The 23,202-nt window shown below is 32.4% G+C and overlaps 1 protein-coding gene across 12 annotated transcripts in view; it reads right to left on the reverse strand.

The window, feature by feature from the left end:
• Positions 1 to 23,202, reverse strand: part of dnc (phosphodiesterase dunce) — a 350,732-nt gene that overhangs the window by 70,476 nt on the left and 257,054 nt on the right. For 9 of the 12 annotated variants that reach the window (XM_087409475.1, XM_087409484.1, XM_087409480.1 and 6 more), the window contains 3 exons: positions 9,590 to 9,778; positions 7,072 to 7,104; positions 5,805 to 5,825 (listed from right to left, as the gene is read on the reverse strand). In XM_087409475.1, coding sequence (XP_087265601.1) covers positions 5,805 to 5,825; positions 7,072 to 7,104; positions 9,590 to 9,778 — 243 coding nt within the window. The remainder of the gene's footprint in view (positions 1 to 5,804; positions 5,826 to 7,071; positions 7,105 to 9,589; positions 9,779 to 23,202) is intronic. The other 3 variants (XM_011055920.2, XM_011055919.2, XM_011055922.2) reach the window with 3 other exon arrangements.

Below are 23,202 nucleotides of genomic sequence, written 5' to 3' on the forward strand. Positions count from 1 at the left end.
GCGGGAAACGTGCGCGCGCCGGCACTGCGCAACCTGGGGCACCCCCGTCGCTCCGCTCGCTCTTTCCGCTTCGCGTATGTGACGAGAATGGAGCCGCCGTTCTCTCAGGTGATAAGAGGATGAATAGAGATAGGTCTGTATGTGTGCGCGTGGCTTACGCGCCGCGATGCCGCGCCGCTGACGTATGTCCGTCCGTGACGGTTGCGATTACAGAGTTATGGAGCTATAGAGTTACAAAGTCGCAGAACACGGCTGCGGAAGCTCATCAGATAGAGAAGATGGAAAGTTACTTCCGAGAAATTGTAACGAATGTTTTACATGGATATTCTACACAGCTGTAGGTTCCTCGATCAATTCAGAATTGATCTCCGCCTCGGTAGAAGCGTCTAAATGCCAACAACTTGTGCACACGTGGAATCGAAAATATGCTTTGAATATGTATTTTTATTTAGATATAAGGGTAGAGATCTCATAATAAAATCTGGCCACGAGCGGTTTTGTCAAAATCTTATGAGAGAAAAATACGAGGGGATAGTCACAGCTGAAATATTCTACAAATTACATGACTTTATTTGATTTTATACGATTTCATCTGATGACAAATAATTTTCTTCACTATATATAAAGTCATTTGGCAAAATAAATGATTTTATCTAATATCACACAATTATTTCTCGTAGTTGCATATGTAATTATCGGATTATATATTGGGATTTCAAATGAATTTTATAATGATTTCGGAATCTCTGTCCCACGATTACATTAAGTAATTACTGGGAAAGATATACATTTTTTCCCTGTATGTATTATCTCGCTCTATAATCTTAATTAAAATTATGAAATGAGACTATATAAGTTAAAATGAAATTATATATATATATATATATTAGGTGTTGGAATTAATTCGTAGCGTTTTTTAATGAAAGAATGTTATTTATTTCACATGAGCATTAAAAAATACATTAATGAAAGTACTTCCCATCACTTGTAAAACGCTACGAATTAATTCCAACACCTAATATATATATATATATATATATATATATATATATATATATATATATAGACACACAGAAAAAATATAATTTTTGTGTAGGATTAATAACATAAATTAATAAAATTTTGAAAAAATTGTTTGCGGTCAAACTTTGTTATAAGGTCTCCAAGATAGGACAAGATGGTACAATTTCGAATAATTCTGAACAAAATAAGATGTGAATCTAATTTCGAGGTTCAAGTTTGACAACTCTGTTCTCAGTCTGTGAATAAGGTACTGAAGAGTGTCATCAAATAGGAAAAAATTAAACTTGAACCTTAAAAATTGTATTCAAATCTTATTTCGTTCAGAAGTATACCATGTTCGAAATTATATCATCTTATCTTATTGTTCAAAATAAAATGTTACATGATTATATTTAACCTTAGAATAACACGGAAAATAATTTCATGATTATAAAGTAAAATGTCCCCGAACAACAGGAATATGGCAATATTCCTTCTACAACAACTTCAATTTATATCTACATTATATTTCAATGCATAATTTCCATCTATTTATAGTGGATTTTGCTGTATGTAATTATTACTACATATAGTACCGCAATGCGTAGTCAACAGGCTGTTTTAATTGTGACTGCTCAATCTGCATACAGAGAGAAACATTCGTCGGGTATCTATTCAATGTATTTTAACACAACCATCAATTATATTAGAAGCAATCATAAAGCATGATGAGCGTTTGTGATTTCTCGTCTAATTTAGTGACTCAATTATTTTTGACAGTCCCAAAAGCTTCTTCTTCGATTACTTTCTAATATTTCGTTCTCTGTATTTTGCTCTTGCTACGTTGTTTGTATCGTGCTCAAAATTCCAAAATTAATGACGGAAATTTGAATAACAAAACTCTCTTTATTAGAAGAAAAACATTTTTTATCTTTTTATGCAATCTCTGCTGCTTGCAAGATCGTAAAGTGATTCGCGCGTGTCGAACAAATATGTCGAGCATCATGCAAGTCACCGCAAAGCGATCGCGTGTTTTTTTCTCTGACACAAAAAAGTTAATGAACATGTTCGAATGTGTCTTCGCGTATAGAAATACTTTATCATTGATCTTAAAATCGTTAAGATTCACTTAAGAATATTTGATCTTTCTAGCGCATATCATATAAACAAGATTTCAAGATTTATTGACAAGTTCGAACCGTTATTAAAGAAACAATATAACAACCTAAACAAAATTTTTTTCACAGTTGCAAATCACTTTTTGGTAATTGCCAAAGAAGAAGAATTACAGAAGATATTTAAATATTTTGCATACTTCCACAAAAAGTATATATATTGGAAGTCGAGTTGTTTATTCACATCTAATATGTCTTAAACAAATTACGTAAACAATTTACATATGCATTATTTGCATTTTTCAAAAATTACGTATTCTTTCTTTCTTTTCTTCGCTACCGTAAACACGCTTGCATAAACACGAGAATAAATTTATCTGTTCAAAAAAAAAGAATGATGATACCATCTAGACTTTTGATATACGTCGGTCAATATTGATTTTTTAGGAAATTTGTACGATACCTGCGTTTGGCAGGTATCGTACATACATAATTTTTTGTGTATGCAGTGAATGCAAAAAATATTCATACAGAGTAGATATTTTTAAAAAAAAAACCTTATTTTTAAAAATAAATATTGGCAACTTATTAACAAAGAATAAAGTAAACTCTACATTTTTCAAAATTATTTTACCTAAAAAGACATGTAATAATTGAATTTAATTAAATATTTAATTAAATAATTAAAAAGGCATGTAATAATTAAAATACACTTTCTTATAAAAATAAACGAAAATAAAAAATTGTACTTAGACGCACAAAAAGAATTCGTACAGTCGAGAAATTTTTCTAAAAGTATAAACACTCTTTTGTTTATATTAGAATATACTCATTGTATAAAGTTACTAATTAATGTTTATAATATTTCCTACGAATAAGAATTCTTTTATAAAAAAATTTCCTCTGTACGAATATTTTTGCATTCATTGTATATACTGTTTTTTTCGCGTGAAACTGCTCCACATCGGATTACGTAATAAAAAAAACTTAAGAAAACAATCGTCTGATTACAGAAGCACTTTCAATTCCATAATTGCGAATGTGTAACTAGAGTACTTTCCAGCAAGGACACAGTGTAACACAGTGAATTATTACATCCTTGTCGTTTGCCTACGTTAAACAAAGATAAAACGATTCACTGTGTTACACAGTGTCTGACTGTATCCTTGCTGGACAGCATCTTAAATAGCTTTATATTCTCTTACATGATTTTACAACATGAAAAAAAGCGAATAATATTTTATTCGGATTTCTATAAGTATTTATCTAACTAAAGATCTGTTTTTTTATTCCTAGTATTAAAACTTCCTTTCTCGTTTTTTTCGAATCAAACATATATCTATTTCACTTTAAGTTCCAAAGTATTACTAGTTCAACCACAGAAAACAAATCTCTAGAGTATATTTACTGTTGGGAATATGACTTTTAAATGAAATATGCCATCCCATATAGTATACTTTATCTAAGGGACATCTTAGAACATTTTTAGGAAAATTCGCTAAATGCTTGAGAACGTATCTTGAAATTATGTACTGTATGGGACGAAAAAATTAGAGCGCTGTAGTTCCACGTACACAATTATTCGTGGCACAAGTAAACAATTCTGTTACGACGCGCCGGGATCGCGTGAAACAACGTAGAAGACTAACGAACACAATAATTAAGCGCATTCAGTCTGTCTAGCTTATATCGTCGGCTAGATCACGGGTTAGGCCATAGAAGCACACACGACACAATACAGCCAATTATACAGTCAATTTTTCTACGAACAGAGGAATTTCGTTCGCGAGCAAATTTGTCACTCTTTTTCAAATACAATCAAACAAAATCTGGGGACGATCTAACAGATTTTCTAAAGGATTATCGGATGATATTGCTTGCGTTAGCTCAAAAGTTAATTTCATCGCTTAGATGAGCCATTCAACTATTTTCATTGAATCTGAGAAGTTTAAATTGGACGTCCTCCAGATACACAGGATTGAAACACGTGACTATGATGGATCGCTCTCGCGTAACTCTGGCAATATTCCGAACAATTCGTGTTTTATAATTAAATGGATGCGTTGCATTAGTTGGCCGATTGCGAATATATTGCGAGGTATAAATTTCTATATCGTTGTAGAAGAGGTAAGGAAATTAAAGCTCCACACAAGAGTGGAACAGCTTACTCTCGTAAGCGCAATGTCAATCCTGCCTTTCGGCACGTCTCGAAAACAGCGTAGGTCGTTTCCCGCACAATCGTAAACGAAGTTGGTAATTGAAGTTGGTACAAACGATCGCGTGTACATAGGCATGTCCACGAAGTGTCGTTAACGGTGATTAAGTCGTGACGCCGGAAATAATCGTTGCGCTTATCGGAAAATCTAATTTCAGGCCCGTCAGATGCAATATCCATGGACGCGGAGTTTAGCGATAATTTCACCTTTTCGCTCGTAACAATTGAAGAACTTAAATAATTAAATCGTCCATTCACCATTTATTCGGTAATGCAAATTTTCAATCGCGAGGAATTATCAGCAAGTCATTAACTGTTGGCAAGGAAAAACGCGGTTTTAAAGCATCTCTAAAAATTTAACTAAATACAGATTTAAAAATGATTTTGTTAGATTATTCAAATAAATTATATAGAAGATGATTATTAAAATGTCAACATTTTTTTCAATATTCCTCAAATCATATTTGTCTTTCCTACATAATTATTTTTATGTAGGTCTAACAAAAAAGCAATTTTAAATTTGCATCTAGCCAAATTTTTAGATATTTCAGCAAAATTATTCTTTCTTATATTTAACAATTAATAACCTTCAAGAATGTAAAATAAAATATCAGAATACCCCGCCAATTTTATTTATGTTAATTCAATAAGATATAATTTCGCGATATGTAAAGATCTAATTGTTTAAGCGTGTATCTCCTATTTACAGGTAACCATGCGAATCTTTTCTTTCTTTTCCTTTTTTATCATCGTATAAAATATAAATTATAAATTCCGGAAGACGGTAGGCGTTTACGCGTCACGGCAGATGCAAGTGAAAAGCGTCCTACACTATCAATCCGTGCGTTAATACCACTTTAGATAAAAATATTTGCATAGCCCTGCAGTTCCACTCGTGTGCACTCACGTTGCACTTATTCTATCGTAAAATGAGACTCGCATGCAAAATCCTGTCGTCGTAATACGTCTGACAGAATAATGGGAGATGTATATACAGCGCAATAATCGCGAGGAAACATAATGCATAAATTCTAATCTACGATTATAGTAGCTATGTCGCATTCTACATCAAAAGATGATAGCATTAAATTATAAAAAAATGCTTCCTTCCTTTTTTTGTGCAATGGTACTTCCAGGAATTATTATTTAACGTGTTTTCGTAATACTTTCGCAAATTATTATTTAATGTGATACTTTCATGAACTATTATTGCAACACCGTGCGAGAAGCATCCGCAATTTTATTCTCTCAAACCGTATTATTACACTCCGATGAACAAACAATTCAAGTTAAAGTTTTTTCCTTTTACAAAATAAATGGATTTTATATGACGGACATGGAACAGTAAATTGAACGTTAATCGACAATCGAGACACAATCATCCAATCATATTGCAGCTTGCCAATCATATTGTAACGACACCGCGAACGACTTAACTTACGATACTTAAATTAAGTGATGATGCAACTTACCTGTACTGATCGGTAAATATCCTGAAAATAAGAATATTCGTATTTATTTGATAACGTTCAACTATATTCAACATGCAGTTAGTAATACTTATGCTTAACTCGCAAAACGTGAAAGATTATCGTAATCTGACGATCAAACAACATTATTGTATTGTCACGTACAGTGCACATTTTATCGTACAGAATAACAAAATTTGCCAGACACGATAATAGGCAAGCGTAAATATAGTACGCGATGTATTCGACATTTCCAACTCTGAACTGAAAGACCGGCGAAAAGCAGCAAGAGAATATTAATTATTACGCAGCGAATGTAATCTCTTTTTTTTTTACAATGTCTCTATAATGTAGAAATGATGACGGGACTCAACATGGATTATGCCCATTTTAGCCACCTAAATCTACGCTCTAAATCAGCAGTATTACGTAATATTTCGTAAAGCAATGTCGCTGTTGCGTAAGCGCGAAATTTGCATGATTTTATGCTAAAGCTGTGTGTATTCGTGAGGTCGATGCGATCTTGTGTCTAAGTTTGTGACCACCAAAGAGAAATTATCGGAGAAATATACATTTTGATGATATACAAATTGATGATAATTTAAAAACATTAAAGTCCCGACAAATCACAAGCGTAGATTGCACAATCATATAGTCTGTAAACCTTTAACAATCAATTGACAAAATTTTTTAACATCTCGGATTGGTAATAATAATAATTAATAATTATTTAATTGTATTATACATTATTATCCCAACATATTTTGCAGTACCAACTGAAACTAACATATTGATTATATTTTCTCACTCAACAGTATAATTATTATGTAATACCATACGTTACATTACATTTATTGTTGAGTATGAAATTACTTTGATATTATATTATATTACTTTTTAGTCTGGGTATATTTTACTTGGTGGCAACATGACGTAATCACGTTTGTAAGAGATGTATTTAATTAAAATAGAAATTAATTAAATTTAACGACAAAGGTAGACAATATTCGCAACGTTAAAACATAAAATCGCAATAGAGATAAAAAATTTCATACGGAAACGTAATAAAACATGCACGTTTATCATTACTATTCGGGAAACAGATTGGTCGCCCACGTAAAGTTATATTAGTGAAATATTAGGTTAATTATTAGGATGTTGCTTTACATTGGTGATTATATACGGGGGGGTGTTGAATGACTTGTCAGTGTGGAATCTAAGTGTGGAATAAAACAAAAATGAGTGTTAAATAATAGGATCGAGTACATACGCTCGCTCGACAGGAAGCTCTGTCTCTTTGAACCTGCAACCCAAGGATCACATACATCATATCGTCAAACCCCAACACCCACTAGCGACGGTAAAACACTTAAATAGACAACAGCAAATAGATGATGCTTCCAAATTACACTTTTACGTCAGTACAATATCATCTCAAGATATCAAACATTAGAATTATAAGATGAATCAAAATTTAGATCTGCAGTTTCTCGAATTGAGGAAATGCGGATACACAGAAATAATGATTTCGTTAAAGTATCTAAAAATTTAGATATAGATCTGAAAATAATTATGTAACACGTTCGAACTTGTTACTAGAATATTAAAACTTTTTAGAGCATTACTCATTACATTTGAGATTCTTATGTAACATACTTTTATGGTAAATAAAAATTATTTTCAGATCTATATTCACATCTAAAGTTTTAGTTACTTCGGCAAAATCGTTCTTTCTGTGTATACGTAATTCATTTCTATAAATAAATATCATTATTTTATTATTATTACAATTTTATTACAATTTTATTATAGGATAATAACATATTCGGAAACATCATCCCGCTGTAGATTGGAACGTATGTGTATGCAAGAGAAGTAATGATATCTGTGTGTGAGAAGAAGTAAGTAAGAACCAAGTAAGCATCATCGTCATCAAAAAGCTACGATACTTTGTCAAGATACACAAAAGCACGAAGACAAATTACGAACTGATTATGTATGTACAGTTGTGAGACCGAATGACATTGTTACACGCATAAATCACAATTGCCGACAACGAAGATATCACACGTTCGTATATTACAAAAACGAAAATCTATTTTTTAATTAATGATAAAATCAAATTTAAAATAGTATAAGTAATAGTGTACAATTGCGTATATAATTGATACAGTCGTGTTAATCATCTGAGTCGTTTATCATCCAACTATTTCAAGGGAAGATAACGTATCTTGCCGGATATTATACCGGCAGTATTGTCGGCGCCCACTAACAAAGATCTCTTCCGTTCTCTATTTTATCGGCTTCTGTCGGAAATTATGATATCTACGAAGAAGGCACCTGCATTATCGATACGCGTTCTCTTCGTTGTCGCAAAAACATTCCCACAACCTCCAACGATATTACAGATTGATATTACAGATTGGTATGTCTAGTACCAGTAATACGTACTGGTAACCAGAATAAATAGCGGAGCGACGAACATTACGATTAATTTACGACCGAACGAACGAACACGCGATGAAATTTTCAATCGTAGAATAGCAGAAAGTGCTATAATGTGCACGCATGCATATAGATTTCGTAACACATGTGTATATTACAATATTATTTTGAAATTTAAGCGAACAATTTGCGTCATTGTAAATCAATAATTCGCACAATGCGATTCGAATAAATAAATAGGGCGAAATGGTTCTTCTTGTGCAAAATTGTGTTAATTTGTGTTCTGTATATTTTTGATCGTACGAACGCTGCTTCAACGCTTGTATAATTATGCATTTTCTACAAAATACGTTTGAAGTGAAATGTCGAATTTTAGATTTTTTTTGCATGTAAAAGATAAACTATAAAATAAATCTATAAATACGTTTTCTGAAGTTAAGTATTTCTCATGTAAATTTTTCTTTTTGCAACTTATAATGGAGTAAGTTAATCGTCAAACTTCTTGTAAATAAAACTTTTAACTACACACGGAGAGAACACTTTTGGATACAGACTTGAAAATCTAATTTTGTTGGATTATCAAAATTTTTATGTGGAAGGATTATGTCAAACGTAATGAGCAACGCAGCAAAAAGTTTTGACATTCTAACAATCAATTTAAGCGTCCTACAAAATTATTTTAATAGTCTAGTAAAATTTATTTTCAGATCTGTATCTAGCTAAACTTTTCCTTCAGTAAAATCGTTTTCTCCGTGCACGAAAAAAATTCGTTAAAATATCAAAAAATTATCTAGATCTGAAAATTGAACCATCAAAGTAATTATGTAAAACACTCAAATTAGTTGTAAGAATGTCAAATTTTTTGCAGCATTGCTCATTATGTTTAAGCGTCTCACATAATTATTTTGATAACAAAATTATTTTCGGATTTTCGGATGTTTTAGCTAAATTTCTAGATACTTTAGAAAAATAATTCTTTTCAATAAATACGAAAAAAGTAGATTACAAAATTATTTTATTAATGCGTGCTATTCACGAGCAGACAATGAAGTATGATATGATAAATATCATTAAAATCACATGTCGCGTTTTTATAATAAGTAAATGAATGTTTCTTTCACATTCCATCAATATTTTTCAATAAAGCTGATAAATCCTCCTTTATGATTGTGTTTAAAAAAGAGTATTATGGGCTTTTTCCCCAAGCAGCGTCGAAACAACCTTCACCAATCTATCTTCGTTATTCATATAAGCCCCGATTTACTGATAATCGATTTATAACGTCATCGCGAGGGGTAAAGAGGAAGAGACCGCGGAGAAAAAAAAATATTGAGGATGCTTACCTCTCGCTGGCGATGGAGCTGTTTCGAGACATCGACTTCGGCGACATCTCGAAGTCGCTGTCACTTCGGTACAGGAAACTCTCCCTTCTCTGGGGCAGCGTCTGGAGAACAAGCCCCGCGCTTGGCGAGGCGCCGCCGCCACCGCCGGCGCCGCCGTCCAAAGTCGAGGCGCCATTTTCCACATCGAAACTGTAATGAGAAACGTAAACTCTCATTAGAAGCGAGTTACAGATTTCTCACCTCAGAGGATTTGAGCGCAGAGTCCTCTTTATTTTACGTCGCGTTCACAGAAGAAGTAACTTTGCTCTAACCTTTAATCAGTAATCTTGAATTATGATGTCAGCGAGAAATGATTCTCACAGAATTTCGCATAAATCCACGACGATAGCGCGCATAAATAACAATTTTTCGCTTGCAAAACTACTCTCGATTCGATAAAACAGGTTTATGAATTGTATTGTGTGTAACACAAAATATGGCTTGTGCTTTATGATCTCATAAGACTGAATATAGAATATCGCCATAATAGAATACCGCCTCGGTATCATGAGCACGATGAATGGAACGCGGAATTAATATATTGATGGCGAGTCCGGATACCTCCATGAATTTCTGTAATCTGTAAATATATCGCGCTTGATTTTACAAGAAGTAATGAACAAAATTGATTAGCTTTCTTTTCGCAATTGACTCGGTGCCCTCTTGATCTTTTTCTAAAAGTATACTCGAGGACTCGTGTGACATCGAAAAATAAAACGTGCTTTTTTTATTACTCCTTTAATATTCACAATGTTTTTCTTTTACTACATACGATAGGTCGTTCGTGTCCCGTGTTAATTTTCACGTCATTTTTACATTTATAAAAATCTCATAAAAAGTATAATCTCGTGAAAAGCATAATAACAAGCTACAATCAATAATAATAAATTGGACTTTTATAAATATACAAAAATTAAGTGTTATATAAGCTAAGATAATATAGTTTCTAATGTAATATAATTCTAAACAAAATAAGATTTGAATCCACTCTTCGAATTTAATTTTTTCCTGTTTAATGTCCTTTAGTACCTGCCTTATAATGAAATTACCAACTTGAACCTTGAAATTAAATTTAAATCTTATTATGGTCAGAATTATACCTATCATGAAATTGTATCACCTTATTCTATACTTTAACATTTTTAAAAAGTTGTGTTAAAAAAAAAGAAAAAAATAGAGATCAATATTTAACTAGGTACTCCTAGTATTTCAAAGAAAAAAATTGCGCAAGACACGAATGACTCAATTCTACATAAAGGTTTACTCTTGCTACACAATTGAGTCATTAAAATTCGCGAAGTAAAAAAGCTTTTCATCAAGCATCGTTCTTGTTGGATTTTTAAAGTTTTTGTTAGATACTATATGCTATATATAGCATATTGTTTGTATGTCTAATTTTTAAATGTAACTACATTTTTTTTGCAAAAGATAAAAATCCCAACTGTGATTAACATAGTTAGGTTTAAACTTCGATTTGAGTTTCAATGAAAACAGCTGTTCGGGGTCTTCGACCATGTAGATGCGAATTGGATGAACTAAAATAAACGTATTAGAAATCGGGAAACCTAAATGGAATGACAAAAATAAATATCTTAAATACGCGTCCGTTTCACAATAACACAGTGTAAAAAGTATGTGCTTTGACGTCATAAAAACAATTCCACATACATCGTTGTACCGTTGTTCTATTATTCCGAAGATTCAACATATTTTAGCGCAAAGCCAACTCGAAAATAATGTTAGGTATGTTTCAGATAATTACACTTTTTAATACAATACAATTTTTTAATACAATTATCGTACAACATTATTAACAATTCTTTGAGAGAAACTAAGTATATCAAAAATTAAAACTATGTATGTATATATGTATATATATATATATGTTTTTTTAAATACATTATATTCACTAAAATGTATTTACTTAATGTGACAATTCATTATTATTAATGCTTTCCACGAGACCATACTTTTTATAAAATTTTTATAAATATGAAAATGATATTGATCGATGAATTAGCCTTTCCAATCTCCAAATGTAAATCTGATTGGAAACGTCTGGAAAATATTTTCAACAAAGATGAAGCTTTGAAAAACACAAATATTTATTTTAAAGTAATTATCTCAGCACATTCAAAATTTGGAATTCCTTACCCAAAACTCCGAAAAATTTCGCGGGAAGCATATCTTGGCGAACAATTATAGATATAATTTAATAGTGATGATTGGATGCCATACTAAATAGTGTAAACTTAGGTAAAATAGTCATACGGAAAAGATGACTATAGACTTTCAGAATGACTACAAAAATATTCTATTTAGTCAAGTTTTCCTAAATGCATCTAATCACTTTTAAAATTTAACTTTAATTGATAAACAATAAATAAGCTCTTATAAAGATTAAATACAAAGTAGTAAACAGGAGCACGAAAGCCGAACCTGAATAAATAATGTTAAAAATTAAAATAATTCTGTTACAAAGTTTCATGCGAAAATATATAAATAAAGTATAAAAACCTCTGATTAAAATGTCAATTTATTATAATATTCAGTAACAAAATCTCTCTTCATAGTGATCGTGCCAGTCATGTGTCCGAGTAGTGTGTAAGTTTAACTATTACAATTGATTTGTGCTACGGTCATATTTCGGGATTTTTAATTTTTGACACTATTTTATATTTACATTATAACATTATCATGATATTAATAAGATGACCTAATTAAGATTAAAACGTTTGTTATTTGTATTATTAACGATCGTCATATAAATATAAACACTCCGATTTTCCTACTTCTGTTTACTACTTTATTATATAACTTTAATTTTTAATATACCTGGTTTCTTTTAGAATGTTGACGACACTCTTGTACCATTGTACAGTGTATAATCATTTTTATAGTAACTTTTTTTAATTATATTAACTGAAATGGAAAAAATTCTTTAGTGATATATTGTGTATTTAAGAAAAAAGATTTGATTAATCGAAGAAAATTCATACATATGTGGAGCATATACTCCACATATACAGCCAGTGTATGATCAACACGTTGCAAGTAGAAGAAAAATCTGTCGACGAGAGAGCGACCTTAATTAGATGAAGCGTAAAATGGGCAACAAAATCTTCCTCATTACGCTAACGACGTGCAAGCTTCTTCTTACGATGCCAAGAAATGTCGAGTTGTATCCTTTTTAGCTCGCGTTGCGTCATAAATATATCTAGTTAAGACCCGTGGGAATTCTAACAGATATAACTGAAGCGAAACTTTTGTCATCTGAGTGTTCATTAAATCAAATCTTTTATCTATTTCATACGTGCCTACGCGTGATCTTAACGTTTATTGAAATTTCTATGGATTCCTAAAAATAGTCTGAGCAAATCGTCCATAATTACTTTCGATAATTTAAAGCAGAGTTTTTACGTAAATAGAAAGATGTAATTATTAAGTTATCTCCTCTGAGAAGATGTTAATTACATTTTCATAAGAAAGAAGTTGATTCGTATAAACTCATAAAACGAACGCGGTTGAATGGTAATATAATACAATACCTTCGTGATACTTCATGTATATACATTCTGCTATTGCCCTCGCTGCGTCGCATTGTAACAATGAAATTACATGTTTTCAAAGAGTGTCTGCGAAGTCGGAAGCAAGTAGTTATCGTGGTCACGGTAATTCGCTTGCAATAATGCGGCCGTCACTTAATTAATTTTTTTTTCATTTCTGTTTACATCGAGAGAATATTGCGAGCTACATTTTTTCGTGCATGATAACAATCATTACGTCGTATTATGTAAACTGTGATTAATCTCGTAACCTTGTCATTCAATATGACTAATCGTCCGACCGTTGTCAATGATAGCAGTCCGTGATTGTGCCCGCACACAATGTCTGAACGTAAATACTATTGATAAAGAAATGTATTACGTAAAGATAACTATAACTCATTATTTGCATGAAGACACTCGTCGAACTAGATACGCACGACGGACTAGGTGCGTTTGTTTGACATGACAGAACCAAGCCTAGACAGCCAATATTTGTTGCAAGCTGAAGTATAAATGTCATTAATACGTACTTCCGCGATTCATAAGCCGCACCTATCAGCTCGAAAAAAAATCTCCGAAACGAGACTTCCATCGAGTACGTTGGCACATCGAAATATGCAATGCTAAATTCTCGATGAATTTCAACGAATTCGTGAATGTTTCAATGGAACGCGAGATAAGGGTTCTTCACTCAAACAATTTATTGGTTTAATTCGTACAACAATCGTATTGACGACACTGCACAGCTGATGTTTGCCGCTTTAATTCGCAAAATCTGCTGGAAAAATTATTTATTCGACGTTTATTGGCGACACTCGGCACAAAAAGCCACGCTCGTAAGCAAGTATTTGTGCGTGTTAGTGTCTATTGATTCGTAAATTCACGTGCAATTTTGATAGATGTTATATACGTGAATCGCCAGTTCAGCAAGCTACCATTAATCTCCGGACATATAAAGGCAAATACTATTTATTACATTTCGGTAGGGAACGAAATATTCAACTATTTATCCCAATAGCAATCGCAATCAATGATAGAGACAGAATATACAGCTATAAATCGGATTTGCTATTTATTTGAATCAATTGCTAGTCGATATAATCAGAATTAAATTGTCTACAATATATGCAATATGTATAATATGAGATCTAAGCTCTAGCGAATAAATCATCACAAATAATCCATAGGAGCCAATAAGAGCCGACATTGTTGGTATATATGTGTTTATTCAAGTATATGTAAAAGAGTAATTACGCAAATTTTACATTTCGATCCTTTGTTTAGGATCATCTTCAATGTTATTCAAATAAACGCTTTCGTCGCGAATATCAAGAATTAAGAATTAAAACTAGATTTACAATTAAATCGCTGTTTCATATTACATAGTTCCTACAGATTATCAATGCATCAATAGTAATGCATTTATTCATCCAACATAGATCCCCATAAAATTGACAGATAACTAAATAATAAATTAATTACATATATAAGTAAATAAAGTACAGGTTATATTTTAACAAATTTACATGTTAAGCTATGTTAGTCTGTTGTTATGTTCGTTCGACATGTAGATCTCGTGTGAGGATACGACAATCGATGTTTTTCGTGCGAAATAATTATTGTGGAGAGAGAGAAAATCTCACATTGTAAGTAATATATATGAGTATGCAGAAACTAACAGAACAGTATCATTTTAACCATAAATTTAAACCATTTTTTTGCTGTTTTGTATAGATCATTTCGGATATAAGCCGTTTTTGTAAAAAAACTCTCTTCACCCAAAGTATGATATATTATGTATATTAATACATGGAGATAAAAGCTAACGGATGGTGTCAAAAGAATTGAATTGCTTAAGCAATTGACTACAGAATGACTAATTTACTAAATCTGCAACAATAATCTACCTCGTTATATTTCGAATGCGTGCATTAATTGATTTCGTGTATCAATTACGTATCACGGTGCATAATTAAACGGCTGCAAGAGTACTATCGATTGTTTAACGAAACTCTTAATTGATGCAGTACGCTTGGTTCAATTGACGCAGCTCCATCCGCGTGCGAATTTCGCCGGAAGTGTGCGTTATGAGTGCGAATGCATCGTTCCTGTACGCGCAATTACACACACACACACACACACACGCACACGCACACGCACACGCACACGCACACGCACACGCACACGCACACGCACACGCACACGCACTTTCGGATCATCCATGTTATCCGTGATTGCTGATCAGTTATCTGAGTCCTGCAGATATTATTTATCCGGCCGACAAAGGAATTCGCGGCATTATTGTGATGGGAAGTTCATCACTTATAGCTCGCATTCCGTAATCGATAACGAAACTAAGAGTTTCATTATCGATTTCGAAATGCGATTTCGTGTGAATTCGTCATCATTTATAGTTTGGTAGAATGCCAAATTTTTTTCTAACTCATCATGTTTGAATTTTGCTAAATAATTATTTCAATGGTTCAATACAATTATTTTCAAATCTATATCTATAAGCTAAATTTTTAGCAATTTTGTTTTTTCCGTGATATAAAATATATAAAATATTTTATATGTATTTTTAAAGTTATTTAAAACTGTCGTTATTACTTAAATAAAAAAGATTATTATACAATATATCGCTTCCTTATTTTAAAAATGACACAATTAAAAAAACATGATTTTCGAGTTAATATCATAAATTATGTAAACATTATCTTTGCCACTTTTCTGGCCAGTTTCATGGCAGGAAGGTAGCTATAAATGATGAACTTTCTATCACGATATAAATACCGCGAATTCTTCTTGTCGGCCAAATAAATAATATCAGAATTCAGAACACAGATTAATATTTTTCCGCGTGCGTGTTTCGTACAAAGCAAGAAGAAAGGTACGCTTAGAGGAATGCGGCAAGGTCGTATCAAAAGAAATTTTCGTGCCAAAAAGCGAACTGGTTTCAGAATTGTTTAGTCTTGATGGATATAAATATAAGTTATTTTTTGACAAGAAATATGAACATATCGAATGATCGTTTTAGCAAAGCACTGCAAATACTTATACTATCGCGTGCATGCATTAGGGTAATTGCATTAAGGTAATGCTCGTTTTACGGCGTTCATGATTGCTAGATTATCAGCCGTCGTCGATTATTCTATGCTCATTTCCTAATGCATCTTCTCTACCGTGCTAAGCGAAACGCTTTAAGACGTAACATTTTCGGAGAATGGAGCACGCTGTGTATAAATGTTTCGAATAGTAATTATTTAGACTGACAGATTTATTTACACAGTCAATTCTGTATTCTTTATTCATCGGAACTGAATTAGCCATAGCTATTCCTAAATTTTTCTCCAAAAGTCAGTATTCGTATCGTACAAGTGATGAATTATTTTATCGTTAAAAAGAGAAAAAGCAAATATAAATTATTATGTTGGAATTAAATAACACTGGTCAATACTAAAATTATATTTTTTTAGCACCAAAACAGCCAATTTTTATTAATTTTATGATGTTGATAAGGAATATCAATAAAAATGAATGTTAGCTCTAGTTTCCATGATATATTAATTATACGTTTAAAAAATTGGAGTTTAATGTAAGATTTAAATGATATATTCAATACCATTTTGTAATACGAGTACAAATAATCATTTCTGATATATTTTTATCTACTAAATGAATCCGTTGTGGATTTTGCTTTGTCACATTACAATTTTTAGAAAAATGACGTGAAAAGGGTATTAAAAAATGACAATTTTAATAATAATGTATATATTACATGAAGAAAGAGCTATATTTTCAAATTAATATATCTCGAAAATAAAAAATTACATTAAAATGAATCAAAATGTAGAAATTGTTTCAAATCTAAAAATTGTTATTTTTGCGTGATGTAAATGAAATTTATAAATAAAATTTACTGCCGATGCTATAACGTATAAAAACTCCTAAAATCGTATTTTGCATCTTTGACGTCATTTTTCTTAAAAATTCGAACTAATAATCAAATTTAAATGCAAATTCATAAGCAAGCAAAAATACATTGGAAATGATTTCCAATGCTCACATTTACGATACAAAAAAAAGATCACTTGTTGCCAAGTATTATATATTGAAGAAAATAATTTTTTTATTAATTCAAAATGAATCAATAAATTTGTGACTCATTAGCAACAAAATACTGATAAATTTCTGTATTCGATGATAACACAGCAGCTGTGTTAACATACATTATTTTTATCATTAAAAAAGAAAAAAACAATTACAAGTTATTACACTGAAATTAAATAAATTGAGGGAAGTTATTTTTCTATAAATTAAAAAGTATCAAATCAAGAAATTTAGAAAATAGCAACTAATTAATAACAAAATACTGATAAACCAGTTTGATTGTAATGACTGTGCTAACATAATTAGGCACGTTTAATTTCTCTAAATAATTATGTACAGTATTTCCTTGTGTGGCAATAATTGTAAAGATTGTATAGCACTTACGGAACTGCGACGTACACCAATTTCGGGTGCGGCTTCACTCGTGAGAGCATAGAAACGCACCCGCTGTGCCTCCTGAAGGAAGTCAACGGAAGTGTTACTCTCATGGTTCCCGAATCCCTACGTGCCAGTCTGGGAGCGACTTCGTGGGATATAACGAGGGCGTATTCGTTCATCTTGAGAAACGTTCGAACTCTGCTCTCCGTTTCTACTGATATTTATAAGCTTCACATATACACGTCACATATGTACGTCGATAACATCCGGAGAGACCAGAGTAGACTTCCATCGACCGTTATTTATCTTCAATGGTTTGCGTTGAGTGCGTTTACATCGAGGTTGCGTAACATGACGTGTTTTTCGAGTCTTCCTATTACTGTACTGTTTCTCGGTTCAACTGATTGTAGCAATTGGATTAACACCATTGGGTGAACGACATTATTGATTGATCAATTAACTCGTTCATGCGATATTTACGATTGCGTGTTGAAAGTAATTACTCCGCTCTCATTAAAACTTCTGCGAAATGTCATCGTTATATCAGTTCATTGGCCAATTCGTATACAAATGACTTCTTTCAGAAACGCTTTTGAAACTTTCTCTGTACCGGTTCGCAATTTATATCCCAGCATTATCATAAAACGCGAAAGTATAATTCTCTCGGCGCAAAAAAGGTTCCATAAAATATTCTTTTAGTCGGAGTGATTTTTTACGATGTTATTTGTAAAAGACCAGATATCAGTTAACAGAATAATAGCTCGTACATTACGATCCATGTCGTATAGAGAGTCACGATGTAGCACATATCGCAGTTTTACGAACAAGTTGTATTATCTGCGCCGTGAGATAACGTAACCAAAGAGAATTTTGGTACTTCGTGTAACTCGACAATTTAGTGCTTCAGTCCTATTTGAGTTTCGTGAAAGCGCTGGCCATTGTTTACCAACTGTATAACCATTCTGCCCGGGAAACAGTTTTCATCCAGGTCACGTTTTCAATTCATCAGTTAATTGAGGATTCATTTTTATTACATTTTAAAATAAAAATACCGTGAAAAAAATTCAAGATAAACGTATAAATAAAATAATATTACAATTAAAATTTCTAACAAAGTCAATATACTCTTCCGAGTGAGAGTCGAGAGCTAGTAATTTTTAATTCCTTCAATTCTCAAGGAAATATCCAACTATCACCTGGATTACAGTCCTGATTTTCGTGTTTCATTTTTTAGTCAATTTGAAATGTCTACAGCGATCTCTCAGATGGAAGAGTTGACAACACTAGCGGCCATTCGTAAAATTGATTCCCATCTTTCCTGGGAGCACCGAAAAGTTGAGAGAGAGAAAGAGAGAGAGAGAAAGAGCGCGAAGACAGTCATCCATATTGCCATGATATTCCCGCTGGGTAAACAGAGCGAGGAACGCTAAGATGAGAATGCATCATTCATGAAGCGTTGCAAGAACATCCTTACAAGATGCGTCTGAGTCTTGACGGAATCTGTAAAGTTCCTCCTAACGAGAATATGCGACGTTATCTCGAAATAGATGACAGTTGGTTACAATCTCGGTCGTCGGTTTCGCCGAACGATTAATTGGAGCAACTTATAACTGAATCCTCGCTGGTCGATTTCCCTTAATATATAGTTGAGCAAAGGCTACACTGATAGCGGATTGTAAATGGATTTCCGAGAAGACGGAAATGTAATTATTATATCTTCTGCAAAACAATTTGCAGATTTATATTTTACAATTAAAGTTTTCTTTTTGTTCAATGTCACGATGTTGCAAGAAACGCTTTTTTCACGTTAATTAGATATAGTCTGATAATATTTAAAAGTTCTATTATCTCCAGTTATCTTCGTAAAATATCTTATCCTTGTTTTTTTTATCTCTGATATGATCTCTAGTTCATTAATTAGATATTTTGATTTACTTTAATTGCCTCTTGAAAGGTAAGAAGTGCTTTTGAAAGAGTAAAAGGGAAAAGAGGGAAAAAAACGAGTTAACTTACGATGTGAATAATGTCGAGCACTTTTCTAGTTTCGCCATGGGAATGAGTCCGAAATTACCTTTAATATTCTCTTAAAACTCGAGATAATATACGATCATTTTTAGATTGAAAATATTTCGTTTTAATTTTCTGCAATAATTAGAACTGTGCGACTAAAATCTCAAAGTAATAAATTTCAAGTACGTTGTTGTATTTCTATGCATAATAAAGATATAACATTATCATAGTAAGAATGATAATGGAACGAAGAAGTCTGTCTCGAAGCTATTGCTAAAGTTACTATATAGAAACAAAGGTGTTAGGTATATTGTTTTTTCAGAACAAAGACCTTAGCCATTAACGCAATACGCTAATTAGTGCAAAAGTTTGCGCTTGGGGCAATGAAAATTAGTTCTTAGTGAATGAAAATTAGTTTCACTCTTGATAAAATCACGCACATGAGTAAAGATTGGAAAGGACGAAAAAAAGTACGCAAACAGCACACCGGAGAAATATTTCGGTACATTATGCAGAATTAAAAAGACACCGTTTGAAGTATATCTATATATTTGGAATAGTGTTATAAAGATCGCGAAAAAATTATTCGCGTCTTGATAATGTTTTGATAAATAAATTGTGCAGCTATAAAATGAGATAAAATTTATTTGTATTAAAATTAAAAATAAAACAAAAATAAAACAAGAGATTCCTCTTAATCAGACAATTGAATAAAGACAATTAAAAGGCGTTAGGAGTACAGAAAACGATGCGCAAAGTATCTAATAAAAAATACTTTAATAATTAATCGACATCACTTTATCAAAATCACAACTATAATATCTGTATAAAGAAATAAAAAAATTGTTCATTGCTATCCCATTAGTAAATTGACTTCTTCATTTACTATGCAGAAAAATCAGAATCCTCGAAATTATCATCGTTAGATCTGTTTCATTCACAGCTTAATACAGGCTGCATTTGAGGAACGCACTATCAATGCTATTTGTTAGCGTTCTTTGTTTTACGTCTAATGAATGATAAAGATAGAATAACATAACAGCGCATAAATAACGCTTTCTCCGAAACAGCCATATAGTACTTGACATTTTTCTCACGGCTCGTATATCGATTTCAAAAGCACAGTTATGTGCTTAGAACATTGTGATTTCAAGATGCAATAAACTTGAGAAAACACAATAAGGATTCTTATAAATTGAAGAAGATGAAAGTTTCTTCCGTAATCGAGAGAGTAACCAACACGAAAAGTCAGCATCTTTTCTGTTCACAGAAAGAAAGAGGGAGAAAGAGAAAGAGAGATCTTTATTCTTACAATTTTCTGTAATATTTTCAGTTCGTATCGGGACAGCGTTGTAACTTATTTATCGAGTCCAATTACGTATATATCCTGTGGATAAATTCATTACGGATTTACGTGACAACATCAAACTCAATGAAGTTCCAAATTCAATGGCAATTGGATGGACCTAGGTCCTTGCTGTGGATATCAATTAATAAACCTGTATCAATCATTGGCTACGGTGTAAAATCGATTTATCAGGATCAATAAGGTAACTCGTCGTACATGCCATACATTTATTACCATTTTTTTTCTATATAACAACTAGTCTTTTCAATGATTTTTCCACGGATATAGAACGTACAGTAGTACGCAAAATTCAAATATTTGTAGCTATATGTAAAATTGCTTATCCGCTGTAGAATCAGCAATAATCATAAAGTAAAACCATAGGAACAGATTCCAAATGTTTTGCAAATGTTGTACACGATATCATGGTCGATTTCGCCGCTGATGTGTTCGTGATGTAGATAGATACAAATGACTTTGATTATGACAGATGTTTGAATATATATAGAAAACTAATAAAGCCGATGGAAGATGGAAAACATCTCAGATTACTTTTAATACGAAAAGAAGTCTTCTTTTTTTACGTAAGCTATCAATGTTTGACCCTGCTGACAAATATGTTTCATTATTCGATAAGTCTTTCCAACGTTACTTTTTCAAAAAGTACAAGAATTAAATTTCTTAAATTCCATTACATCGTTCGCGTTTAATATTACATACATTCTCGTGGTTATTTTTTTCAAAAGATATTAAACGTTCCCTTTATACATACCTTTTCTTTATAGAAAGGACCTCGCAATAATTAATATGAAAAATTGAATCTCTCGGTAAAATGAATTATCCGTTATTTAAGCCATACGTACGCCCGTGTACTTTCTAAAACTTTTAGAATAAATTTCACTTTAAAGAGTGAAATCTCATTCTTAAAGATTAAAAATTGAATCATCCTTTTTCAAAACCTGACTCAATTTTCACTCTTTAGAACGAGATTTTATTCCAAAGAATTTGAAGAATAACATTTTTTATTTACCACATTATAAGTTAGAACATATGTTATAACTGACTCATTTCATCAGGACCAATTTCCATGTATTATATGGAGAAGAGCCTGGCAATTATTAGATATATATCTAATAATTGCTCTTAGGATATTCATAAAACACATTGTTTTCTTTTTTGAAATGACACAATCTCGATGTACACACTCACACGACTACGTGAAAATATCGATCAAACGCGCACAGCGATCGATTGGATTTAACCATCCTGCATTTATGACTCGAGGTCTCGCGGGAGCACCCTTCACGGAAGCACTCAACGACAGTTTGTCATTAGATTGTTAAACATTTGAACTTTAGTGCGCTGGCATCGGAGTACCGCTCACGTTCACACACGAGCAAACGTCGAAGTTTGCGAGTCGCGCGAGGACTCTACATCACAGCTAATCACGAATTAACTGTTGGAATCAAATGGAATTGCTTCCGACAACTGTCCTGATATTTCAAGGCCGTAGAGAAACGTCGATACAAAGTTCAAAAAGATCTTTACCACACGAAGAACAACCGACCTCATCGGTCGCGTGCCGGACGCGAACTGACTCTTGCCATGCTGGCGTCTGTTGCTTATACCCAGTATAGCTGCGCGCATCACGCTCTCGAAGTCTGCGATCATTCTCGACGAATGAAATCGGTTTGCCACATATATATATAGGCTTGCACTTAGCTTATCTAATGACGATAGGAATCCTCTATCTCCCTCTCACGAGAGACCCTCGTGTTTTCCCTTTCGATCAGAGATTCTTCAAACAAACTCCGAAGCAAATATTTCCTTTGCGAAAATGTGATCAGACGCATAAATATCTCTCTCTCTTTCTCTCTCTCTCTTCTTTTGTTATTTAATTTCAAATATTTTTGTAGCTAATTCCCAAATTAAAATTCTGTTGAAGCAACATCCGTGGAGAGCAGAATATTCCATTGGATATACGAATAACTTTAATCAAATAATCAATTATCGATCAATATGTCAGGAGAGATGAAATATGGAAGGAATTAAGAAGATTCAACTTTGATATTATAAATAAAATCATTGTATGTCTGTGTTATATTTCATTGCAGTACGTTTTATAACAGTACATAAATACAAAATTGCCGTTTTCTGCGAAGTTAAGAAATTCGCATTAA

Source organism: Acromyrmex echinatior, chromosome 1 (assembly GCF_024713525.1).
Source record: "Acromyrmex echinatior isolate Ae372 chromosome 1, ASM2471352v2, whole genome shotgun sequence".
In the NCBI taxonomy this organism is placed as follows: domain Eukaryota; kingdom Metazoa; phylum Arthropoda; class Insecta; order Hymenoptera; family Formicidae; genus Acromyrmex; species Acromyrmex echinatior.